Source organism: Spea bombifrons, chromosome 13, assembly GCF_027358695.1.
Source record: "Spea bombifrons isolate aSpeBom1 chromosome 13, aSpeBom1.2.pri, whole genome shotgun sequence".
In the NCBI taxonomy this organism is placed as follows: domain Eukaryota; kingdom Metazoa; phylum Chordata; class Amphibia; order Anura; family Pelobatidae; genus Spea; species Spea bombifrons.
In genome coordinates this window covers 18,117,854-18,144,869 of record NC_071099.1, presented here as the reverse complement: position 1 = coordinate 18,144,869, position 27,016 = coordinate 18,117,854, and the positions used below count along the sequence as shown (strand labels likewise).

Sequence of the window (27,016 nt, the reverse complement as noted above, 5' to 3'; positions counted from 1 at the left end):
ACCAAACCGAACGTTTCCAATACCGTGTTTTATACGTTAGACTTTGGGGTAAAATTGGTTACTTAATTTGTCATGGAATAGATTTTTATTTAATTTCCTTTCTCAGATCTTCTGGAAAAATCAAGAGTGATTTTCCAGCAGCCCGGGGAGAGGAGCTACCACATCTACTACCAGATTCTGTCTGGCAAGAAGCCTGAACTCCAAGGTAAGAAGGAGCTGGCAGACATGGCGGACATACTTTGGCTATGTTGTGGCTCCAGCATCTTAATGAAAGCCAAGGTTTGGCTCCATGTTTGCTCCGTCTGACCAGGTCCTTATAATCCTGTTATGTCCCTAAAAGTTATTTCTGCTGTTGTTTGGGGCTTAAGTTTTTTTTTTTTTTTTTTTTTTTTGTCTGACTTGTCTTGTTTCGCCATAGTTCTTGGGTTGTTGGACCTTTTCCCTTTCATCCATTTTTTATGGCGTACCATTTTTATGATCCATTGACCTACTGTACTAGCATGCAATGAGCTTTTAAGTATCATGGACCTTTTCTTAGAAGGTTTTCTTAATGTTTCCTCATGCTGTGAGCTTCATTATTAATTATGCCAAGGCTTTATCAATCAGACCCCATCTAATTTGGATGTTCTCCTACAGACATGCTTCTACTCTCCACCAATCCGTACGACTACCACTTCTGTTCCCAAGGTGTGACAACAGTGGACAACCTGGATGATGGGGAAGAGCTCATGGCCACCGATGTATGTATTGAGTAACAAATGAATGGAAATTTTCAAACTGTACCTACCCAGATCAGGCTGTGAAATATAACATTATTGTCTTAAACTGTACGCTCAGATCCGGTGTTGGCCAACTGGTGCCTGGTATTGTTTGTATTAAAATAAAGAACTTTCCACCATGTCTAGGACAGGCCTTTATTCCAGTTGTGCTCCAGTGCTTTAGGGTTTGAAAAATCCCAAAAGCCAGGAGTTTTTTTTAGATCTGTCTCATATTAATTGGTGAACCTCTTTTTGGCTCCTAAAAACATCACATCGGCTCCCAGGTTCGCCAGGTGACCTCTACACCGTTTTGTTTGCTTAAAGCGGTCAGTTTGTGTAGAGCAGTAAAGTGATGTTTGGTGGTGATAGAGAGAAGATGTTTTAAACTTAATATAATAAAGATCTAGATGGGACCGGGGAAGCTGCGTTCTGTAGCGTATCCATGATCTATGTACAAAGTATGAAGAAAGGATCATTGAGCTCAAAAAATGAAAATAAGTTACCTAAAGTATAGAGCAACATAATAAAGCAAAACATGTTGTTCTAGTACTAATTTAAAGGTGCTAATCCACGTATTCTAATGTCGTTTTAGAAACCGATAAAAACAGTTATGTTTGATATCGACTTCTTGTCAACTGCTTATCTTGGCTTACCCTGGCATCGTACAGATCATAAAATCATCAAATCAGACAGAAAAGTGCCATAGATGCTTTTTAGCAAGGGTGTATTAAATTAAATAGATGTCTGTAAAGTCTACACCCTTCCTTGAAGTGCCAAAAATAATAATAACCACAATAATAATAATAAAAATATTAATAATAATTATTATTATTATTATTATTATTATTAACAGCACATCTCAAAATGCAAATATTATATATATATATATATATATATATATATATATATATATATATATATATATATATATATATATATATATATATATATATATACATATATATATATATATATATATATATATATATACATATATATATATATATATATATATATATATATATATATATATATATATACATATATATATATATATATATACATATATATATATATATATATACATACATATACATATACATATACATATACACACAGCTTGGTGTAATGATATATCTTTTTCTTGGCCAGCACGCCATGGACATCCTGGGCTTCAGTCAGGAGGAGAAGACGGGCAGCTATAAAATAGTCGGCGCCGTCATGCATTTCGGGAACATGAAGTTCAAGCAGAAGCAGAGAGAGGAGCAGGCTGAAGCCGACGGCACTGAAAGTGAGCGCATGTTATGGTGAAAGCCGTACCGGTACAGCTGGAAGTGTGGTTGGCCACGATATTTAAATATTATCATCCCTTCATAATACAGCATGAGCTACATGATGTATGAGATTGAACTGTAACGCAGATACATTTGTTGCCAGATGGAAAAAAAAATCTATGCACATTGTCGAGGACTGAGTTTCTACATCGGGAGAAACCAGACGGACGGAACGGTCCATACCTGCCGTCATATTCTATGTTTCTGTTTGCAGGCGCTGACAAGGCGGCCTATCTAATGGGAATCAGTTCAGCCGATCTCATTAAAGGTTTGCTCCATCCCAGGGTGAAGGTTGGGAACGAATATGTGACCAAAGGGCAAAATGTAGAGCAGGTGAGACCTTTCAGTGTCTTGTTTTATGTCTCTTAGTAGGTGCATCTGTTGCGTAAGCCCCAAGTCTTTGCTGTCGTAATGGAAGCTACACTTTAGATCATGTCAAGGGCAACCAGAATGCGTGTCAGGACCCCCCGTTCACATGCGTGTGAGCAGTTTAGTTGCATTGTCCCAAGTGGGGTCTATTTACTATAGTCTAGTGTAATGAAACTTTATTACCAAGGACCTCTGTAGGTTCAGTTGCAAAGCCGGCTGAGAGTAAATGTTACTGCGGATCCGATGCCGGGTGACCCCGAGACTCATCATGTTCCCCGAAATGACTGCCTTTTTGTGTCTCTTATCTCACCTACCAATATTTTTGTATCTAGGTGGTGTTCGCTGTCGGTGCCCTGGCCAAAGCTACGTATGATCGCATGTTCAAGTGGCTTGTCAGTCGAATTAACAGGACGCTGGACACCAAACTGGCCAGGCAGTTCTTCATAGGAGTCCTGGACATCGCCGGCTTCGAAATATTCGAGGTAACGCCTTGTTGAGTGATTAATATCGCGAATCCACATCAACACAAAACAACGAACGCCTTTATTAAATGAAATATGAGGACAAAATCAACTTTATTTTGAAAAATGTAGCAAGATCCAAAATAAGCTAAGGTTTTTTTATTTAAATGGAACAAAAGCTTTAATAAACGTAACATGCATAAAAGATGCTGCACACGATTTGCTGCCAATTTCATTATAAAGCCTTTTTTGACATTGAACGTTTTTTTTAATATGTATTTTCCAGTTGTTGTTGTTCCTGTGATTCGCTTGCGTGGTTATGACCTCCTCTTCTGTTCTCTCCTCTCCAGTACAACAGCTTCGAGCAGCTCTGCATCAACTTCACCAACGAGAAACTGCAACAGTTCTTCAACCATCACATGTTTGTCCTGGAACAAGAAGAGTACAAGAAAGAGGGCATTGAGTGGGTGTTTATCGACTTTGGCCTGGATCTCCAGGCCTGCATTGACCTCATAGAAAAGGTATGGCTTTCGGTGACATCATCAGTGTCTATTCTTTACAGTTTTTTTTCCATACAACCAAAAGCAATCGTTTGTTGGCAAGAACTGTAAGCGTGATAGAGATATGTGTCACGGGCTCTGGTTTTCCTGCACTTTACTTAGGAAAGCAATAATGCCAATAACAGCAATATAAGGCGTGGGTCTCTGCTTGGACTGATCTTATGATGTTATCTCCAGCCGTTAGGCATCCTTTCCATCCTGGAAGAAGAATGTATGTTCCCAAAGGCTTCAGACATGTCCTTCAAAGCAAAGCTTTATGATAATCACCTTGGAAAGTCTCCCAACTTCCAGAAGCCAAAAGTGGATAAGAAACGCCGATACGAGCCTCACTTTGAACTGGTCCATTATGCCGGAGTGGTAGGTTTTCCCTTTTACCCCCTATCACCCTCGTGATTATAGGTGAACATGGTAGTTAAACTCTATAGATTTCAAAATGAAGTTGTCATGGTGTAAGCAGTCATAGTCATTCAATTACATCATACCTGACCCATGCTGCATTCATGGACATGATTACCTCCTTATTACAATGTGATCTTACAATCTTTTGACAGGTACCTTATAACATTATGGGATGGTTAGACAAAAACAAAGACCCGCTGAATGAGACTGTGGTAACCGTCTTCCAGAAGTCTTCAAACAAACTGCTGGCCAGTCTGTATGAAAAATACGTTGGGTCCTACTCAGGTAACCTGTCCTTCATATATTGGTTCATTCATTCACCAACGAATGATGCATCGTAGGAGTCGTCGTTCAGTTACTTCAGCAAAGATTGATGTTGCCTTTCTCTACACTAGAAAGGTACACCATCAGTTATCGGTGAAATAGTTTCTATCGCCATATGTTTAGCAATATTTCACCCTTCATAAACTCCCATAAGTGAACAGCAGAAAAGTATCCATGTCGATTTGTTTCAATAGTACTTATTCATTCGTTGTGAATGAATGAATAAATAACATTGTAATGTAGAATGAAAACTCTCCGAAAATAAAGGGAGTTGAGCTAAAGTAAACTAAACTACTAAAAAAATGATCTATAAATATTAATAGCAATCATCATATATAAAAAAAACATAACAATATGTGAGATATATATATATATATATATATATATATATATATATATATATATATATATATACTGCATAAATTAAAACAAGTGAACAAAATAATTCCGTGAAAGATGTATAATAGGGTAATTAAAACCTGTAAAAACTAAGTATATAAAAACATATTGAAGGCCTGGTGTGTGTGTGTGTGTGTATGTATATGTATATGTATATGTATGTGTGTATATATATATATATATATATATATATATATATATTGCATCTAATGAACCCCTCGCTCACACGGTGCCAGTGGATGATGATCAGTAGCAGTGACCTATGGTGGAGGAGAAGTGATGATGAAGTCCAGTAGAAGGAATGTTTTCTCCAGACGATGATGTTCCTCTTTCTTTACAGACGAACACAAAACTGGAGTGAAAGAAAAACGCAAGAAGGCGGCTTCATTCCAGACTGTATCTCAGCTTCACAAGGTAAAAGACAGAAGGGATACCTCTTACCGTAATAACCCCGCAGTGCCTTCGACATTAAGCGTTCTTTAAAACCATGGAAATCACCTTAAAAAAATCAGTGTATATATGAAAGCGTGCCTCTGCTTGTGAGAGTGAGGGCGTTAAGACTTGCAGTGATGTTTAATTGAATCCAGTATATGAACATCACTTTAAGTCTGTACTTCTTCCCTCTCCACTCCACAAAACAAACTCAATGAGAACCAACGTGAGATGGGGCCGGTGGTAAGATTTTGTTCACAATGTGATTGGTAAACCTGTTTCAGCGAAATAAAATATCGGCTATCAACTGCCCTTAGATTGTTAAAAAATGTTTGTTTTTTTGTGATGCTTAGAAGGTAATCTATTTATTGGCATAATTTAGATTAATAATGTATAGTTCTGAAAATGCCATAAATAACCACAATACAATCAAATATTAGGATGAATAAACAAACATTTAAAAGAAACAACTTCCTTGCTCTGTATTTTTATATTTGGACAATGCGACTGTTTTTTATTTTTATTTATTCCTTATTTAAAATGTTTAGGTATGTTAGGTTTATTACAATGTTCTGACCAGACGGTCTCTTTAATGTACATCGCAGGTCTGCGTTTAACTCACTGCTGCCCTGCATTGTTTGTTGTAACAAATCCTGATTTTATTCATTGTCTTGAAATTCTACTATGTTCATAGTTTTTATATTCAAATACTTTAATAAATGTCTAACAGTTTTACTGCTTAAGCTGCCATTAACTGTTTCATTTCAGGTATAGCGCCTGATAACGCATTTCGTTGTATCGTTTAAAATACGATGCTAACCATCTTATGATATATATATATATGTTCGGTTGTCATGCAGGAAAATCTGAATAAGCTGATGACCAACCTCAAATCCACACAGCCCCACTTTGTGAGATGCTTAATCCCGAATGAGACCAAAACACCGGGTAAGAGCTCATTCATTCATTCATTCATTCACGTTACACCTTTCTTTATCAAAATGTGGGCAGATCTGACAATGTCCCTAATATGTTGGAAGATAAAATGTTTGAAGGTGTTTTGTTTAACCAGGTGCTATGGATCCATTCATGGTCCTTCACCAACTGAGATGTAATGGTGTCCTAGAAGGTATAAGAATTTGCAGAAAAGGATATCCCAACAGGCTTCTGTACGCCGAGTTCAAACAACGGTGAGAGGCTTTCCGATTTTAGTCCTATTCACAGAAGTTTAGATCGTGTTCTGAATGCTTTGCATCCCCTGTTTTTCAGGTATCGAATCTTAAACCCAAATTCAATCCCAGATGATAAGTTTGTTGATAGCAGGAAAGCAACTGAGAAATTGCTGGGCACGTTGGACATTGACCACACGCAGTACAAATTTGGACACACTAAGGTAGAGATGGTTTATTTCGATACGTATTGGTGATGTGGGGTGCGCTGGGATGGTAACTGGAAGATCTTCCTGTTTTAGGTCTTTTTTAAGGCCGGGCTGCTTGGTCAGTTGGAAGAAATGCGAGATGAACGCCTGGCCAAGATTATCACCATGCTGCAGGCCAGAAGCCGAGGGAGACTGATGAGGATCGAGTATCAGAAAATAATTGCAAGGAGGTACGTTTTATTTCCTGGACCCATAATGACCCATAGATGACTACTGGGATTGTGTCCACGGTATGCACAGATGTTCTATAACTGTATATAGTGAAGACTTGATGACCACCATCAAGTCAAGTCTCATAACCAATATAGCCATCCTCGGCTATATTGGTTATGAGGAGTTCATTGTCTTTCAATCCAGGGATTCCCTTTTGGTCATCCAGTGGAACATCCGAGCTTTTAATGCTGTCAAGAACTGGTCGTGGATGAAGCTCTTCTTCAAAATCAAGCCGCTGTTGAAGTCTGCACAGACCGAGAAGGAAATGGCCAACATGAAAGAAGAGTTCTTGAAGTTAAAGGAGGCTTTGGAAAAATCTGAAGCCAAGAGGAAAGAACTAGAAGAGAAGCAGGTCACTTTGATCCAAGAGAAGAACGACCTTGGTCTGCAGCTTCAAGCTGTAAGTCGCTTATGTCTAGAAGAATCTCCAAAACAGGGTTAGATCACCAATAGGGCAAAAGTGTCAGTTTCCTATAAGTGGACCGTTGGAGTAGCTTCTGTATATTATCTGACAGACAAATACCAGAACTCTAATAATTAGTTAAATATTAGACAATTTGGAAGCTTCATTCAGTCTACACACGCCAGTGTTAACCATTTCCAATCCATAAATATACATATTAAATGTGTGTTTAGGTCTTGTAACCAATTGGCGATCTTCTTATAGGAACAAGACAATCTCGCGGATGCCGAAGAACGTTGTGATTTGCTGATCAAAACCAAGATTCAGCTGGAGGCCAAACTCAAAGAGCTGGCGGAAAGAGTGGAGGACGAGGAGGAAATGAATTCTGACTTGACTTCCAAGAAGCGCAAGTTGGAGGATGAGTGTGCCGAGCTGAAGAAGGATATCGATGACCTGGAGATCACTCTGGCCAAAGTAGAGAAGGAGAAGCACGCAACGGAAAACAAGGTCAGTAGCTGGCTGTGGCTGTGACAACGCAGGTGAAATAATTTGGTAGAGTTCTGCAACTTGGAAACCTGTGGTCTTGGTTTGTTTGTGGAAATTGTGGGAAATATCACTGTATTTCATGTTGGTTTTGCTTCCTGTCCAGGTGAAAAACCTTGTAGAGGAGATGGCTGCACTAGACGAGATTATTGCCAGGCTGACCAAAGAGAAGAAGGCCCTGCAGGAAGCCCACCAGCAAGCTTTGGACGACCTGCAAGCTGAAGAGGACAAAGTCAACACGCTTACCAAGGCCAAAGCTAAACTAGAGCAGCAAGTGGACGATGTGAGTTAATATATATATAAATGTCCCTAGTAAAACTCGGACACCGGAATCATGTGAGAACCCATCCAAATCTCTATGGTATCCTAGTGCCGTGTGTTCCATCTTGTGGGAGAAATCCATTGTGGTTTCTGTGTTGGACTGACCACCTTAATGAAAATAGTGCCGTTAGCATAGATCACGTGACATATTGTAGCCACTTCGAGATGAGTGTTATTGTAAATGACGATGAAGGCGAGTTGAGTGAGACCAGTGGAGTAATCCGCCCAAATGTTCTACTAATATATATATTTATAGTTTAACCAATGTGGTTTAATTTCTGTTTTGGAATGGCAATAGAAATTATGTGAATTATAATAATACTTATATTACTGATATTTTAATCTATCAACAAGTATTGTATCCACGTCTTAGTATAGGGAAGTTTTGCCATTATTTGGTGTTATTGTAACCCCAACACATTTTACTTGCTTGGCTTCAGCTTGAAGGATCCCTGGAGCAGGAGAAAAAGCTGAGGATGGACCTGGAGCGAGCAAAACGTAAGCTGGAAGGGGATCTCAAACTTACCCAGGAGTCTGTTATGGATCTTGAGAACGACAAGCAACAATTAGATGAAAAACTGAAGAAGTGAGTACTGAAAAGCTGAATGAATGCCAATAAACATTATTCACCAAACTGTATTCATGCAATTGGGCTCTTTATCCGCTAGCCACACAGGCCCACCTAATTCTCACCATTTCCAATTGTAAATATATATAATTATAATTAAATTGTTCTTCTTGTGTGTTTGATTGTCCAGTACAAGGGATATATTTTAACTGTAAGCCCAAATATGATTTTAAATGACTAATAAGCCAAGCTGATAACTAATTGGAATGAGTGTCATGTATTACTCTTGGGTAACTTGCTTAGTAAACTTTTTTTGTTCTTTACAGGAAGGATTTTGAGATGAGCCAACTGAACTCGAGGATTGAAGATGAACAGATGATGTGTGCGCAGCTCCAAAAGAAGATTAAGGAGCTGCAGGTACTGCGCCGTTAATGTGCATCTCCCGTCATTTGTGATAAAGTCATGATCGCGGTCATTGCGCTCCTACAAATGGTAGGGACTCAAGGGAGATCACAACGGTATTACTTTCTTAAAGGGATTTATAACACCCGATAAAAAGTATACCTTGTTATGAAGACCTAGATATCCCAAAGTATGGATGTGGATTTTTTGTACATGAAAATAATAACTGTTTGATGCATGTTGATACATTGTAATACATTATTAATCATGTTACGGAACAAGCTTTCTTGGGCCATAGGGGGTTCCTCTCATCACCTCTCATAAAACCAACAGTTCCGATGTGATGATGACTTGCGCTTTAATCGTAGAAAAGAAAATGAACGATCTGGATGCAGAATACAATCTATATTGATTGCTTCTTCTGTATTTCCTCAGGCACGTATTGAAGAACTAGAAGAAGAGCTGGAGGCCGAGCGAGCTACCCGCGCCAAGGTGGAGAAGCAACGCTCTGAAGTATCAAAGGAGTTGGAGGAGCTGAGCGAGAGGCTGGAGGAGGCTGGCGGTGCCACCTCGGTGCAGATCGAGATGAACAAGAAACGTGAGGCAGAGTTCTTGAAGATGCGCAGGGACCTGGAAGAGGCCACCCTGCACCACGAAGCCACTGCGGCCGCCCTCCGCAAAAAGCACGCCGATACGGTGGCCGAGCTCGGAGAGCAGATCGACAGCCTTCAGCGGGTCAAGCAGAAGCTGGAGAAAGAGAAGAGCGAATTAAAGATGGAGCTTGATGACTTCTCTTCCAATATTGAACAACTATTGAAAAATAAGGTAAGTCTTCTCCTTAAATGTGTCTTAAAGCCTTTTATCCTGTGATTATGGGTAATGAGATCGTTTTAGGCATTAAGTGATGATGAGGATTAGCAGTAGAGTTTTCGTGGCGTAGAATCTGTAAAGCTACCTGGTAAATCTAGATGTCGTTTGACTGCGGTGCCAGGACTGAAATCAGGTGATATATCTTTCAATTAAAACGGTATTATTTGCGCTATAGGGTAATGCAGAAAAACTTTGCCGCACGTATGAAGATCAACTGAGTGAAGCAAAGAGCAAGGTGGATGAACTACAGCGTCAGCTGGCGGATCTTTCACTCCACCGAGCGAGACTCCAGACTGAGAACGGTGAGAGGCGAGGGGACTGTTTAGCATTTCATTGATATATAATATAAAATACATATAATAGAGGATATCTAAAACACATACATAAGTTCAGCAAGTTTTTGTAACAGCCCTGTAACCGTATATAAATACAACTGGCATCATTAACAAAGCATTCTGACCCTTGGGATGTAGTACATTTGTATGATACCTACGGTCCTGGTCTTGCTCATGGCCACTGAAATGTATATTTATTCTTGGGGCTGTTTAGGCGAATTATCGCGACTCTTGGAGGAAAAGGAATCCCTTGTGAACCAGCTGAGTCGAGGCAAAGCATCCTTTACCCAGACTATTGAAGAACTAAAGAGACAGCTTGAAGAAGAGACCAAGGTGATGAACAATGATACATTGAATTAACGATTGCTTACCAAGAAGGACCGGGCAAATAGGATCTGGTGAAGCCGTGTGTGGACGTTACGTGAATGTATACATTTGTATATTTTTTTGCAGTCAAAAAATGCATTGGCCCATGCGTTACAAGCCTCCCGCCATGACTGCGACCTCATGAGGGAGCAATACGAAGAAGAACAGGAAGCCAAAGCAGAGTTGCAAAGATCTCTGTCCAAAGCAAATGCCGAGGTGGCTCAGTGGAGGAACAAATATGAGACCGATGCCATTCAGAGGACCGAAGAGCTGGAAGATGCCAAGTACGTATGTTGGGCTCTAACGATTGACGTTGTTGGCCAGTAACTCCATCCAATGTAATGTTCTGGTCTTCTATAGTCTGTTGATCAGGTACCATGTTTAATTGTTTGTGCACTTTTGTCCAGGAAGAAGCTGGCAGCTCGGCTTCAGGATGCGGAAGAGGCCGTGGAAGCTGCCAATGCCAAATGTTCCTCTCTGGAGAAGACCAAGCACCGACTGCAGACCGAGATTGAGGATCTGGTTATTGACCTGGAAAGAGCCAACTCGGCTGCTGCTGCGCTGGACAAGAAGCAAAGGAACTTCGACCGGATCCTTGCAGAATGGAAGCAAAAGTACGAGGAGACTCAGGCAGAGCTGGAAGCCTCACAGAAGGAGTCCCGTAGCCTTAGCACGGAGTTATTCAAACTGAAGAACGCTTACGAGGAATCTCTGGATAACTTAGAGACGATGAAACGGGAAAACAAGAACTTACAAGGTAATTAAGTAGAAAGGGAAGCATCCCGGAAACAGATTAAGGTGTCAGTGGGCCCAGGACGTGGTACCGGTGCTTGGTGTGGACCAAGGCAGGGTCTCACGGTTTCCCAGGTCTGGAGAAGCCAAGCTTGCCTTAGATTTATTCCAGGTCTCACATCAGTGGCTTTGGCACAAAATATATATGTTTTTAAGTCTAAGGACAAGTATAATATTTGAATCATTTCTAAACAAATTTTAAAGACAGTTTCAATTGAAATCTTTGAACATTTGGAGTACAGATGTCGTGTGGTATGGGGTGTTAGGAGTGTTACTAGATATATCCTACTGAATAGAAGTAATACTGGAGATTTTTGTGTCCGTGGAAAGGCTCCATCGTTCTCCAGACCCCCTCTATATCAGATTAATGATTATCTGAATGGTTGCCCCTTTTTATTGATGTCATCAATTAATAAACATTCTTTAAATCTTAGAGGAAATTGCCGATCTTACCGATCAAATCAGTACTAATGGCAAAATGATTCACGAGCTGGAAAAGGTCAAGAAGACTCTGGAGAGTGAAAAGAGCGACATCCAGGCAGCTCTGGAGGAGGCCGAGGTGAGTCTTGTATGGACCGTTTATGAACTTCAGAGGCTGACAGAGAGGACGCATTCTAACGTGGTCATCATTCTAGAAAGTTACGCAACTAAAACCCATCCGTGTATTTTCTCTGTAATTAGGGTGCCCTGGAGCACGAAGAAAGTAAGACTCTGAGAATCCAGCTAGAGCTCTCGCAGATCAAAGCCGACGTGGACAGAAAGCTGGCCGAGAAAGATGAGGAGATCGAGAACCTCAGGTGAGATGCTTGATTCTTGTAGCTGCAAATCCTGCAATTTATTAGAAGAAGTTCCCTCCTCTGTAGAGCACAAGAGATAGGACAGCCCAAGTCTGCAAACGCGTTCTTAGTCAAGTCACGGGTTGCATAGAAACATTGAATTTGATGGCAGATATCCCATTTGGCCCATCTAGGCTGCCTGTGTTTTGCTGCCGTAAAGACTCAAACCTTAATCAGTTTCTGGTCTTATTTTATGTTACAGTTCGGTATTTTTTAAAAGCGATGTAAAAAAAGCTGTGTTGCTCGGATGTAAACAAGTTGTAAAAAATTAAAAGTTTAAGGACTGATGATGAAATAAAGGAAAGGCTTCTATTACTTTGTTACAATGCAATAATGTTTATTGTTTTTGTTTGGAAATTACAATTTCTAAGTGTCTACACAACATACGTGTTACCGTGTTAACGCCACGTCATATTGAACGAGTCATATTCATATGTTTTTGCATCGCTTAAGGCGCAACCACCAGAGAGCCATGGAATCCATGCAGGCGAGTCTGGACGCAGAAGCCAAAGCTAGGAACGAAGCCATTCGTCTCAAGAAGAAGATGGAAGGCGATCTGAACGAGATGGAGATCCAGCTGAATCACGCGAACCGGCAGGCTGCCGAGTCCCAGAAAATGGTCCGTCATCTGCAGTCTCAGATCAAGGTCGGTCATCGTGCTCGTGATCACATTCACGATAAAGATTAGAAATACATCTTTTATGTTTGTGTCGCATGTCCAAGGCTGCCTTTTTTAATTCATTTAGTGAATTCCAGAAGGTGCTTTTCCTGCTCAGGTACGAAGGCAAAAAGATAACCAAAAAAAAAAAAATCCTGGACTGACCTGCAAATTGATTTGATTTCAGGATTTGCAGATTGAGTTGGACGATACTCTTCGCCACAACGACGACCTGAAAGAGCAGGCGGCAGCGCTCGAGAGACGGAATAACCTGCTGCTGGCCGAGGTGGAGGAGCTACGGGCCGCGCTGGAGCAGGCAGAGCGAGGAAGGAAACTGGCGGAGCAGGAACTACTGGAGGCCACAGAGAGAGTCAACCTTCTCCACTCGCAGGTCTGATGCACAACGTGACTGATTACAATCTTCATCGCCTTGAAGAAAATTGTTTTTTTTTTTTTTTTAGCATTTATACAGCTAATAGCAATCTAACAGAACCGGTGTGTCTATTGCTAATTCTTAATAACCACGCTACTTAAAATGTATCAATCTCACAAATATCTCTTGTTTCAGAATACCGGTCTCATAAACCAGAAAAAGAAACTGGATGCAGACATCTCTCAGCTCACCACAGAGGTGGAAGAAGCCGTCCAAGAATGCCGCAATGCAGAAGAGAAAGCGAAGAAAGCCATCACTGATGTAAGGAGTATAGGTTTGCCTACTATCTAGGTGCCAATAATGTAAAACTTTACCTAAAATAACGTTCACCTCTTAGCTGTCTGTTTTATATGTAGACTCTGAGCCGTCTAGTTACATAGAAGCGGACATATTTTTAATGGTGAGTTTGTTTAATTGTCATAGGCAGCAATGATGGCAGAAGAACTGAAGAAAGAGCAGGACACCAGTGCCCACCTTGAGAGAATGAAGAAGAACATGGAGCAGACCATCAAAGACCTACAGATGCGTCTGGATGAAGCCGAGCAAATTGCACTCAAAGGAGGAAAGAAGCAGATCCAGAAATTGGAAGCTAAGGTAAGTTTGGGAAAGGCCTCCTCTGCCCACAAATGCTGGATACCCAAAACACTAAATAAGCACAAGTTCTACAAGAAAAGCTGCTTTAATAAATCTCATGTTAGCGACAGATTTTTTTAAACTCTTTTTATTAAGGTTATACAATATTTTCAAACCAATTACAACACACGCCATACCATATTGATCCCAAGACCTCCCAGTTCTGGATTTTTTGTGTACTTTGCATTTTTGTAACAAAATGGTCCTAGTGACTATAGCAGTGATGGCTACCTTTTGGCACACTTCTTCTTGTGAATTAGAATCTCCATGAAGCTCAGCTAACAAAGAGAGTGATAGTCCACAGCAGCTGGCACGCTGAAGGTTCTCTATCATCTTCTCAGTGGCATGGTGCATGGGCTTCGCTCCTTCTATAAAATTGTTCATTACTTCAGGTGAGGGAGCTGGAAGGAGAACTCGAGATCGAGCAGAAGAAAAATGCAGAAACCCAGAAGGGAATTCGAAAATACGAGAGAAGAATCAAGGAACTCACCTACCAGGTATTGGCTTTGTATACATTGTTCAAGAGATTCATAAGGGCTTGCTTCATACTGATAAGTGAGGGTCTAATGTGCAAGTATTACCGATATGAATGATATATATATATATACACTAGGATACCATGCAAAAAAGGCAATTTTGCTTTATTACAAGTTGTTCACTCTGCCTTCCAGACAGAAGAAGATCGTAAGAATTTGGCACGCATGCAAGATCTCATCGATAAACTACAGATGAAAGTGAAGAGCTACAAGAGGCAGTCAGAAGAGGCGGTAAGTAGCACTGAAACCCATATTTATCTATCTATCTATCTCTATATATCTATAGCTATCTCTATATCTTGCTCTATCTATATCTCTAGCTCTATCTCTATCTATCTACAGCTATCTATCTCTCTATAGCTACCCATCTCTCTATCTCTCTATCTCTCTCTCTCTCTATCTCTCTCTATAGCTATCTCTAGCTCTATCTCTCTTCATCTCTCTGTAGCTATTGCTATCTCTCTGTAGCTATCTCTATAGCTATTGCTATCTCTCTCTAGCTATCTCTCTCTATCTAGCTATCTCTCTAGTTATCTCTATCTCTAGCTATCTCTAGCTCAGCTATAGCTATCTCTTTCTATCTCTCTATCTATAGCTCTCTAGCTATCTCTCTCTATATCTAGCTCAGCTATAGCTATCTATAGCTAGCTCTCTCTATCTCTCTCTCTCTGTCTCTATCTATAGCTAGCTATCCATCTCTAGCGATCTCTACCTCTCTCTCTCTATATATCTGTCTATATATCTATATCTATCTATGTCTATATATAATATATATCTACATATCTCTCTCTCTATCTATTATATCTCTCTCTCTCTATCTATTATATCTCTCTCTCTCTATCTATTATATCTCTCTCTCTCTATCTATTATATCTCTCTCTCTCTATTATATCTCTCTCTCTCTCTCTCTATTATATCTCTCTCTCTCTCTCTCTATTATATCTCTCTCTCTCTATCTATTATATCTCTCTCTCTCTCTCTCTGTTATCTCTCTCTCTCTCTCTGTTATCTCTCTCTCTCTCTCTCTGTTATCTCTCTCTCTCTCTCTCTGTTATATCTCTCTCTCTCTCTCTCTGTTATATCTCTCTCTCTCTCTGTTATATCTCTCTCTCTCTCTCTCTCTGTTATATCTCTCTCTCTCTCTCTCTGTTATATCTCTCTCTCTCTCTCTCTCTCTCTGTTATATCTCTCTCTCTCTCTCTCTCTCTGTTATATCTCTCTCTCTCTCTCTCTCTCTCTGTTATATCTCTCTCTCTCTCTCTCTCTCTGTTATATCTCTCTCTCTCTCTCTCTCTCTGTTATCTCTCTCTCTCTCTCTCTCTGTTATATCTCTCTCTCTCTCTCTCTCTCTCTCTGTTATATCTCTCTCTCTCTCTCTCTCTCTCTCTGTTATATCTCTCTCTCTCTCTCTGTTATATCTCTCTCTCTCTCTCTCTCTCTGTTATATCTCTCTCTCTCTCTCTGTTATATCTCTCTCTCTCTCTCTGTTATATCTCTCTCTCTCTCTCTCTCTCTGTTATATCTCTCTCTCTCTCTCTGTTATATCTCTCTCTCTCTCTCTGTTATATCTCTCTCTCTCTCTCTCTCTCTGTTATATCTCTCTCTCTCTCTCTCTCTCTGTTATATCTCTCTCTCTCTCTCTCTCTGTTATCTCTCTCTCTCTCTCTCTCTCTGTTATATCTCTCTCTCTCTCTCTCTCTGTTATATCTCTCTCTCTCTCTCTCTCTCTGTTATATCTCTCTCTCTCTCTCTCTCTGTTATATCTCTCTCTCTCTCTCTCTCTGTTATATCTCTCTCTCTCTCTCTCTGTTATATCTCTCTCTCTCTCTCTCTGTTATATCTCTCTCTCTCTCTCTGTTATATCTCTCTCTCTCTCTCTGTTATATCTCTCTCTCTCTCTCTCTCTGTTATATCTCTCTCTCTCTCTCTCTCTCTGTTATATCTCTCTCTCTCTCTCTCTCTGTTATATCTCTCTCTCTCTCTCTCTCTCTGTTATATCTCTCTCTCTCTCTCTCTCTCTGTTATATCTCTCTCTCTCTCTCTCTCTCTGTTATATCTCTCTCTCTCTCTCTCTCTCTGTTATATCTCTCTCTCTCTCTCTCTCTCTGTTATATCTCTCTCTCTCTCTCTGTTATATAGATAGTTATATAGATAGTTATATAGATAGTTATATAGATAGTTATATAGATAGTTATATAGATAGTTATATAGATAGTTATATAGATAGTTATATAGATAGTTATATAGATAGTTATATAGATAGTTATATAGATAGTTATATAGATAGTTATATAGATAGTTATATAGATAGTTATATAGATAGTTATATAGATAGTTATATAGATAGTTATATAGATAGTTATATAGATAGTTATATAGATAGTTATATAGATAGTTATATAGATAGTTATATAGATAGTTATATAGATAGTTATATAGATAGTTATATAGATAGTTATATAGATAGTTATATAGATAGTTATATAGATAGTTATATAGATAGTTATATAGATAGTTATATAGATAGTTATATAGATAGTTATATAGATAGTTATATAGATAGTTATATAGATAGTTATATAGATAGTTATATAGATAGTTATATAGATAGTTATATAGATAGTTATATAGATAGTTATATAGATAGTTATATAGATAGTTATATAGATAGTTATATAGATAGTTATATAGATAGTTATATAGATAGTTATATAGATAGTTATATAGATAGTTATATAGATAGTTATATAGATAGTTATATAGATAGTTATATAGATAGTTATATAGATAGTTATATAGATAGTTATATAGATAGTTATATAGATAGTTATATAGATAGTTATATAGATAGTTATATAGATAGTTATATAGATAGTTATATAGATAGTTATATAGATAGTTATATAGATAGTTATATAGATAGTTATATAGATAGTTATATAGATAGTTATATAGATAGTTATATAGATAGTTATATAGATAGTTATATAGATAGTTATATAGATAGTTATATAGATAGTTATATAGATAGTTATATAGATAGTTATATAGATAGTTATATAGATAGTTATATAGATAGTTATATAGATAGTTATATAGATAGTTATATAGATAGTTATATAGATAGTTATATAGATAGTTATATAGATAGTTATATAGATAGTTATATAGATAGTTATATAGATAGTTATATAGATAGTTATATAGATAGTTATATAGATAGTTATATAGATAGTTATATAGATAGTTATATAGATAGTTATATAGATAGTTATATAGATAGTTATATAGATAGTTATATAGATAGTTATATAGATAGTTATATAGATAGTTATATAGATAGTTATATAGATAGTTATATAGATAGTTATATAGATAGTTATATAGATAGTTATATAGATAGTTATATAGATAGTTATATAGATAGTTATATAGATAGTTATATAGATAGTTATATAGATAGTTATATAGATAGTTATATAGATAGTTATATAGATAGTTATATAGATAGTTATATAGATAGTTATATAGATAGTTATATAGATAGTTATATAGATAGTTATATAGATAGTTATATAGATAGTTATATAGATAGTTATATAGATAGTTATATAGATAGTTATATAGATAGTTATATAGATAGTTATATAGATAGTTATATAGATAGTTATATAGATAGTTATATAGATAGTTATATAGATAGTTATATAGATAGTTATATAGATAGTTATATAGATAGTTAATAGATAGTTACATAGATAGTTACATAGATAGTTACATAGATAGTTACATAGATAGTTACATAGATAGTTACATAGATAGTTACATAGATAGTTACATAGATAGTTACATAGATAGTTACATAGATAGTTACATAGATAGTTACATAGATAGTTACATAGATAGTTACATAGATAGTTACATAGATAGTTACATAGATAGTTACATAGATAGTTACATAGATAGTTACATAGATAGTTACATAGATAGTTACATAGATAGTTACATAGATAGTTACATAGATAGTTACATAGATAGTTACATAGATAGTTACATAGATAGTTACATAGATAGTTACATAGATAGTTACATAGATAGTTACATAGATAGTTACATAGATAGTTACATAGATAGTTACATAGATAGTTACATAGATAGTTACATAGATAGTTACATAGATAGTTACATAGATAGTTACATAGATAGTTACATAGATAGTTACATAGATAGTTACATAGATAGTTACATAGATAGTTACATAGATAGTTACATAGATAGTTACATAGATAGTTACATAGATAGTTACATAGATAGTTACATAGATAGTTACATAGATAGTTACATAGATAGTTACATAGATAGTTACATAGATAGTTACATAGATAGTTACATAGATAGTTACATAGATAGTTACATAGATAGTTACATAGATAGTTACATAGATAGTTACATAGATAGTTACATAGATAGTTACATAGATAGTTACATAGATAGTTACATAGATAGTTACATAGATAGTTACATAGATAGTTACATAGATAGTTACATAGATAGTTACATAGATAGTTACATAGATAGTTACATAGATAGTTACATAGATAGTTACATAGATAGTTACATAGATAGTTACATAGATAGTTACATAGATAGTTACATAGATAGTTACATAGATAGTTACATAGATAGTTACATAGATAGTTACATAGATAGTTACATAGATAGTTACATAGATAGTTACATAGATAGTTACATAGATAGTTACATAGATAGTTACATAGATAGTTACATAGATAGTTACATAGATAGTTACATAGATAGTTACATAGATAGTTACATAGATAGTTACATAGATAGTTACATAGATAGTTACATAGATAGTTACATAGATAGTTACATAGATAGTTACATAGATAGTTACATAGATAGTTACATAGATAGTTACATAGATAGTTACATAGATAGTTACATAGATAGTTACATAGATAGTTACATAGATAGTTACATAGATAGTTACATAGATAGTTACATAGATAGTTACATAGATAGTTACATAGATAGTTACATAGATAGTTACATAGATAGTTACATAGATAGTTACATAGATAGTTACATAGATAGTTACATAGATAGTTACATAGATAGTTACATAGATAGTTACATAGATAGTTACATAGATAGTTACATAGATAGTTACATAGATAGTTACATAGATAGTTACATAGATAGTTACATAGATAGTTACATAGATAGTTACATAGATAGTTACATAGATAGTTACATAGATAGTTACATAGATAGTTACATAGATAGTTACATAGATAGTTACATAGATAGTTACATAGATAGTTACATAGATAGTTACATAGATAGTTACATAGATAGTTACATAGATAGTTACATAGATAGTTACATAGATAGTTACATAGATAGTTACATAGATAGTTACATAGATAGTTACATAGATAGTTACATAGATAGTTACATAGATAGTTACATAGATAGTTACATAGATAGTTACATAGATAGTTACATAGATAGTTACATAGATAGTTACATAGATAGTTACATAGATAGTTACATAGATAGTTACATAGATAGTTACATAGATAGTTACATAGATAGTTACATAGATAGTTACATAGATAGTTACATAGATAGTTACATAGATAGTTACATAGATAGTTACATAGATAGTTACATAGATAGTTACATAGATAGTTACATAGATAGTTACATAGATAGTTACATAGATAGTTACATAGATAGTTACATAGATAGTTACATAGATAGTTACATAGATAGTTACATAGATAGTTACATAGATAGTTACATAGATAGTTACATAGATAGTTACATAGATAGTTACATAGATAGTTACATAGATAGTTACATAGATAGTTACATAGATAGTTACATAGATAGTTACATAGATAGTTACATAGATAGTTACATAGATAGTTACATAGATAGTTACATAGATAGTTACATAGATAGTTACATAGATAGTTACATAGATAGTTACATAGATAGTTACATAGATAGTTACATAGATAGTTACATAGATAGTTACATAGATAGTTACATAGATAGTTACATAGATAGTTACATAGATAGTTACATAGATAGTTACATAGATAGTTACATAGATAGTTACATAGATAGTTACATAGATAGTTACATAGATAGTTACATAGATAGTTACATAGATAGTTACATAGATAGTTACATAGATAGTTACATAGATAGTTACATAGATAGTTACATAGATAGTTACATAGATAGTTACATAGATAGTTACATAGATAGTTACATAGATAGTTACATAGATAGTTACATAGATAGTTACATAGATAGTTACATAGATAGTTACATAGATAGTTACATAGATAGTTACATAGATAGTTACATAGATAGTTACATAGATAGTTACATAGATAGTTACATAGATAGTTACATAGATAGTTACATAGATAGTTACATAGATAGTTACATAGATAGTTACATAGATAGTTACATAGATAGTTACATAGATAGTTACATAGATAGTTACATAGATAGTTACATAGATAGTTACATAGATAGTTACATAGATAGTTACATAGATAGTTACATAGATAGTTACATAGATAGTTACATAGATAGTTACATAGATAGTTACATAGATAGTTACATAGATAGTTACATAGATAGTTACATAGATAGTTACATAGATAGTTACATAGATAGTTACATAGATAGTTACATAGATAGTTACATAGATAGTTACATAGATAGTTACATAGATAGTTACATAGATAGTTACATAGATAGTTACATAGATAGTTACATAGATAGTTACATAGATAGTTACATAGATAGTTACATAGATAGTTACATAGATAGTTACATAGATAGTTACATAGATAGTTACATAGATAGTTACATAGATAGTTACATAGATAGTTACATAGATAGTTACATAGATAGTTACATAGATAGTTACATAGATAGTTACATAGATAGTTACATAGATAGTTACATAGATAGTTACATAGATAGTTACATAGATAGTTACATAGATAGTTACATAGATAGTTACATAGATAGTTACATAGATAGTTACATAGATAGTTACATAGATAGTTACATAGATAGTTACATAGATAGTAATAGTTACATAGATAGTTACATAGATAGTTACATAGATAGTTACATAGATAGTTACATAGATAGTTACATAGATAGTTACATAGATAGTTACATAGATAGTTACATAGATAGTTACATAGATAGTTACATAGATAGTTACATAGATAGTTACATAGATAGTTACATAGATAGTTACATAGATAGTTACATAGATAGTTACATAGATAGTTACATAGATAGTTACATAGATAGTTACATAGATAGTTACATAGATAGTTACATAGATAGTTACATAGATAGTTACATAGATAGTTACATAGATAGTTACATAGATAGTTACATAGATAGTTACATAGATAGTTACATAGATAGTTACATAGATAGTTACATAGATAGTTACATAGATAGTTACATAGATAGTTACATAGATAGTTACATAGATAGTTACATAGATAGTTACATAGATAGTTACATAGATAGTTACATAGATAGTTACATAGATAGTTACATAGATAGTTACATAGATAGTTACATAGATAGTTACATAGATAGTTACATAGATAGTTACATAGATAGTTACATAGATAGTTACATAGATAGTTACATAGATAGTTACATAGATAGTTACATAGATAGTTACATAGATAGTTACATAGATAGTTACATAGATAGTTACATAGATAGTTACATAGATAGTTACATAGATAGTTACATAGATAGTTACATAGATAGTTACATAGATAGTTACATAGATAGTTACATAGATAGTTACATAGATAGTTACATAGAGAGTTACATAGATAGTTACATAGAGAGTTACATAGATAGTTACATAGAGAGTTACATAGAGAGTTACATAGAGAGTTACATAGAGAGTTACATAGAGAGTTACATAGAGAGTTACATAGAGAGTTACATAGAGAGTTACATAGAGAGTTACATAGAGAGTTACATAGAGAGTTACATAGAGAGTTACATAGAGAGTTACATAGAGAGTTACATAGAGAGTTACATAGAGAGTTACATAGAGAGTTACATAGAGAGTTACATAAGAGTTACATAGAGAGTTACATAGAGAGTTACATAGAGAGTTACATAGAGAGTTACATAGAGAGTTACATAGAGAGTTACATAGAGAGTTACATAGAGAGTTACATAGAGAGTTACATAGAGAGTTACATAGAGAGTTACATAGAGAGTTACATAGAGAGTTACATAGAGAAGTTACATAGAGAGTTACATAGAGAGTTACATAGAGAGTTACATAGAGAGTTACATAGAGAGTTACATAGAGAGTTACATAGAGAGTTACATAGAGAGTTACATAGAGAGTTACATAGAGAGTTACATAGAGAGTTACATAGAGAGTTACATAGAGAGTTACATAGAGAGTTACATAGAGAGTTACATAGAGAGTTACATAGAGAGTTACATAGAGAGTTACATAGAGAGTTACATAGAGAGTTACATAGAGAGTTACATAGAGAGTTACATAGAGAGTTACATAGAGAGTTACATAGAGAGTTACATAGAGAGTTACATAGAGAGTTACATAGAGAGTTACATAGAGAGTTACATAGAGAGTTACATAGAGAGTTACATAGAGAGTTACATAGAGAGTTACTAGAGAGTTACATAGAGAGTTACATAGAGAGTTACATAGAGAGTTACATAGAGAGTACATAGAGAGTTACATAGAGAGTTACATAGAGAGTTACATAGAGAGTTACATAGAGAGTTACATAGAGAGTTACATAGAGAGTTACATAGAGAGTTACATAGAGAGTTACATAGAGAGCTACATAGAGAGCTACATAGAGAGCTACATAGAGAGCTACATAGAGAGCTACATAGAGAGCTACATAGAGAGCTACATAGAGAGCTACATAGAGAGCTACATAGAGAGCTACATAGAGAGCTACATAGAGAGCTACATAGAGAGCTACATAGAGAGCTACATAGAGAGCTACATAGAGAGCTACATAGAGAGCTACATAGAGAGCTACATAGAGAGCTACATAGAGAGCTACATAGAGAGCTACATAGAGAGCTACATAGAGAGCTACATAGAGAGCTACATAGAGAGCTACATAGAGAGCTACATAGAGAGCTACATAGAGAGCTACATAGAGAGCTACATAGAGAGCTACATAGAGAGCTACATAGAGAGCTACATACAGAGCTACATACAGAGCTACATACAGAGCTACATACAGAGCTACATACAGAGCTACATACAGAGCTACATACATCTATATTTCTATATAATCTATCTATATCACAGTGCAATCAGAACTAACCGATCAAACAAATATTTACCCCAAAACCCTTTAAGTCAATAGTATTAAAACAGTATGTAATACAGGGCAATATGTAGAGCATGTATGGGGTTTCCTGGAACATAAAAATTATGTATGTAGGGTATGACAGTAATCAGCAGATGTTACAGAGCATAAATTGGGTTACTGTTGAGAACATGGCTATTAGAGTTTTGAGCCTTCAGATTTTTTTTATGAACAAGATAATTAGTTAGAAGATTGTGAAGCAAATGTACAAAACTAGGTAATGAACCGTTTTGTTTTGTGTGCATAGCTGACAAACTGTCTGTCTGTCTGTAGGAGACCCAAGCCAACTCGAATCTAGTAAAGTACAGAAAGGTCCAACACGAGCTGGACGATGCAGAAGAACGGGCTGATGTGGCAGAGACACAGGTCAACAAACTGCGTGCGCGAACCCGCGAGGTGGTGTCTACCAAGGTCAGACTCGAACCTCTCCAACACTTCGGGTGATAAAGGTACGGTCCGACAGTCCACCTCATTACGTACGTTAAAGGTGCTCTTCCAATTAGCAGGTCAATAACCACACTGGCGTTTTAATCAGCAGCGATACAGGCTTTTTTCTGGCTTTCTGTGTTTTTGGCTAATTTGACAGAGCCCTGGCGTGGCATGTTTTAGATTAGAGGTCTGTTCACACTGCTAGCTGGACTGAATATCTGCGAAGTTAGTGGACATAACAAATTCGGCCAAATTATTACAAGATGAAAGTATTTTACCAAAAGAGGGTTTTGAAATGCAACAGTATTCGGAATAACGTTTCTGATGCTGCATTGTGGTTAACGTGGAAGAGCACCTTTTAAGTGTATCATCAGGTATGTGTCACGGTTCTCTGACGCTCCCCAGTGATTAAAACGATTTTTTTTAACATAGTAGTCGGGCGCTATATATTTACATTAAGATGGTGCTTCCTTGTACTTTTCTTATTTGCCCAAGGAAATGCCCAAATGAGACATCTACTGGCTGTGCATTTAACGACCAAACTCCAAACATAAGAAGCGGCATCTCCTGGCATCACCGGGATGCATGATAAAAAGGGAAAAAAAACAACCAAAATGTTTTAGAAAGATGGGTTTACTGGAGAGAGAAATAAAAGCAGCTTGTGCTGTCACATTGCATATCTTAAACGAGAACCTGCTAGCTGTGTTATTCTGCAAAACAAAGATTACATTTCTGTTTCCTTTCTTTCCAGCATGAAGAACGATGAAGCTGAAATCTCGTCCGTCAACCCCACCAGCAGCTGCAACAGCTGTGACTTTACCAGATCCCATTCCCTCCTGTAATCCCAACCGATAACCCACCCCTTGTGAGCAAATAAAAGCGAGACAGAAAACCTGTCTGGTTGGTATTTTATCCATTATTACACATCAAATAACAGACAATTTAAAAGACAGCATCATATAAATACCATCTAGGTAAAGGTTATTGTAGAAAAACAGTTTTGGGATATTACATTGATACTTTTGGGGTGTTTATTGCATTCACTCGGCACCTGTTACGGTTTTAAGGGACCTTCCAGACATTATATAAACGCATATGATAGCTGAGTGGCAATTATAGTTGCCCTTTACAAACACACGGAGGGATTCTCGAGCCCCTAAGCTTGTAGGAGATGTGTTCGGCCAAACACCGGCCCTGCTCGCTAAAGGTGACTAATAAACACTCACCGATTGAAGTGTTCACTATACGGGATCAGCAAGGTTCTTCATACAGATGGAAACTGGAGTTAGTCCCTTTTTACGCATGGTTAGTTGAACTTAGTGAATATAGCCCAAACTGTTTAAAAGCACTGCAGGGGCTCAACTACCAGATAAGATCCGGCTGTACAAAAGAGTGCAGAGGTTACATGCTTAGTAATAAAAAAAAATGACTTTACATCAAACAGAACAGAATTTTTCCACCGTAGGGTCAATGTAAAAGACATTAATATACATTTAAAAAAATATAGCAGTTTAATTAACGCATCATAAATCCATTAAATTAGAAGCATCTCTTTATTTTATTTACACAGTTAAGACTTTGTAATCGCTCACTCTCTACATATATATATATATATTTATATATCAAACAGGAGTTTGCCTGGGGTCCGCAAACGTAAACATCAGGTCAAAATAAAAGCAATTTCCCCCGTAATATTTGCGTTAGAAATCTGAATGTAGAATCTGAGATAAGTACAGTCGCCTCGGAATTAATGTTTTTCAACTGGTTTACAGAATCGTGGAAAGGTTTTGTTTTTTTTTTTTTTTTTTTACAATTCACACATTAACTGTAACAAAACCAGGGTCCGTCATTAAAAGAAACCATTCAGTACATAATCTACATCGTGTGTTATTACAGCATTTGACCTTTTGAGTTTTATTCTTAAAAACACAAAACAAGAAAGGAGATAATTTGCTAAAAAAAAAAAAAAATTCAGACATTCAGCTGCAAAACAGAAGCCGGTATTTATATAATAAACGGTTTTGGGTTAACTGTGCGATTCCTTACAATAAGGATTACAGAAAAGAAGTTTTTTGGCTCATATTTATTAATAAAATTATAAATATCCCACCTTCACAGCCCTGACACGGCGAGTATGAAAATCTTTGCTACCAAAAGGCAACTATGGCATGCGCAGGATGAACAAATAAGCTTATGGTTTCTTCTCGCTGGAAACCCGATATTAAAATGATGAACTGTATTTTTTTTATTATTATTATTAAAAAGTGATCAGAAATCGGCATCGTCTCGGTATAAAAACAGCTTGAAAACCTTACAAATCTGCAAACTACGGTTAGGACAGACATTATTAGGCTGCGCTTTGCACCATTCCATAGTCTTCATACAGCCATTCGTGGAATGTTTAAGACGAAATTATAAATTTAGCAATAAGAAAACTATTTAAAAATACTTGGCATTAAAATATCCCAGTTTATGGGGGGGGCAGCGTACAATGTGTTATTGGTAGTTTACCTGTAATCTGTCACTAATTACACAATATTCACACTAAAGGTAACCACAAAACATGCCAGAGACATTAACCCTTCGAAATCATCTACCGTGGTGGGAAACGGACCCCTTAGCCCTCTGCGTTTTGCGTTAACACACCGGTACTTTTCGATAAATTATAGTAAAAGGTTTGCACTTACATTTCCGTCCACGTCTTCTGAGATGATGCCGTATCTCGGTAGGC

The 27,016-nt window shown here is 36.0% G+C and overlaps 1 protein-coding gene across 1 annotated transcript in view; it reads left to right on the top strand.

The window, feature by feature from the left end:
- The window catches only part of MYH7B (myosin heavy chain 7B), a 35,097-nt gene extending 9,920 nt beyond the window's left edge, over nucleotides 1-25,177 (top strand). The window contains exons 11-43 of the mRNA XM_053453169.1: nucleotides 107-205; nucleotides 637-740; nucleotides 1,911-2,049; nucleotides 2,307-2,425; nucleotides 2,794-2,943; nucleotides 3,273-3,443; nucleotides 3,660-3,839; nucleotides 4,034-4,166; nucleotides 4,945-5,018; nucleotides 5,897-5,984; nucleotides 6,109-6,226; nucleotides 6,306-6,429; nucleotides 6,508-6,644; nucleotides 6,832-7,087; nucleotides 7,355-7,597; nucleotides 7,740-7,916; nucleotides 8,395-8,540; nucleotides 8,849-8,939; nucleotides 9,360-9,749; nucleotides 9,970-10,096; nucleotides 10,344-10,462; nucleotides 10,583-10,779; nucleotides 10,903-11,252; nucleotides 11,722-11,846; nucleotides 11,969-12,084; nucleotides 12,577-12,769; nucleotides 12,969-13,172; nucleotides 13,350-13,475; nucleotides 13,638-13,808; nucleotides 14,240-14,344; nucleotides 14,519-14,614; nucleotides 24,130-24,305; nucleotides 25,037-25,177. Coding sequence (XP_053309144.1) covers nucleotides 107-205; nucleotides 637-740; nucleotides 1,911-2,049; nucleotides 2,307-2,425; nucleotides 2,794-2,943; nucleotides 3,273-3,443; nucleotides 3,660-3,839; nucleotides 4,034-4,166; nucleotides 4,945-5,018; nucleotides 5,897-5,984; nucleotides 6,109-6,226; nucleotides 6,306-6,429; nucleotides 6,508-6,644; nucleotides 6,832-7,087; nucleotides 7,355-7,597; nucleotides 7,740-7,916; nucleotides 8,395-8,540; nucleotides 8,849-8,939; nucleotides 9,360-9,749; nucleotides 9,970-10,096; nucleotides 10,344-10,462; nucleotides 10,583-10,779; nucleotides 10,903-11,252; nucleotides 11,722-11,846; nucleotides 11,969-12,084; nucleotides 12,577-12,769; nucleotides 12,969-13,172; nucleotides 13,350-13,475; nucleotides 13,638-13,808; nucleotides 14,240-14,344; nucleotides 14,519-14,614; nucleotides 24,130-24,300 — 5,039 coding nt within the window. The 3' untranslated portion in view covers nucleotides 24,301-24,305; nucleotides 25,037-25,177. The remainder of the gene's footprint in view (nucleotides 1-106; nucleotides 206-636; nucleotides 741-1,910; nucleotides 2,050-2,306; nucleotides 2,426-2,793; nucleotides 2,944-3,272; nucleotides 3,444-3,659; nucleotides 3,840-4,033; nucleotides 4,167-4,944; nucleotides 5,019-5,896; nucleotides 5,985-6,108; nucleotides 6,227-6,305; nucleotides 6,430-6,507; nucleotides 6,645-6,831; nucleotides 7,088-7,354; nucleotides 7,598-7,739; nucleotides 7,917-8,394; nucleotides 8,541-8,848; nucleotides 8,940-9,359; nucleotides 9,750-9,969; nucleotides 10,097-10,343; nucleotides 10,463-10,582; nucleotides 10,780-10,902; nucleotides 11,253-11,721; nucleotides 11,847-11,968; nucleotides 12,085-12,576; nucleotides 12,770-12,968; nucleotides 13,173-13,349; nucleotides 13,476-13,637; nucleotides 13,809-14,239; nucleotides 14,345-14,518; nucleotides 14,615-24,129; nucleotides 24,306-25,036) is intronic.
- Nucleotides 25,178-27,016: the final 1,839 nt, after the last annotated feature.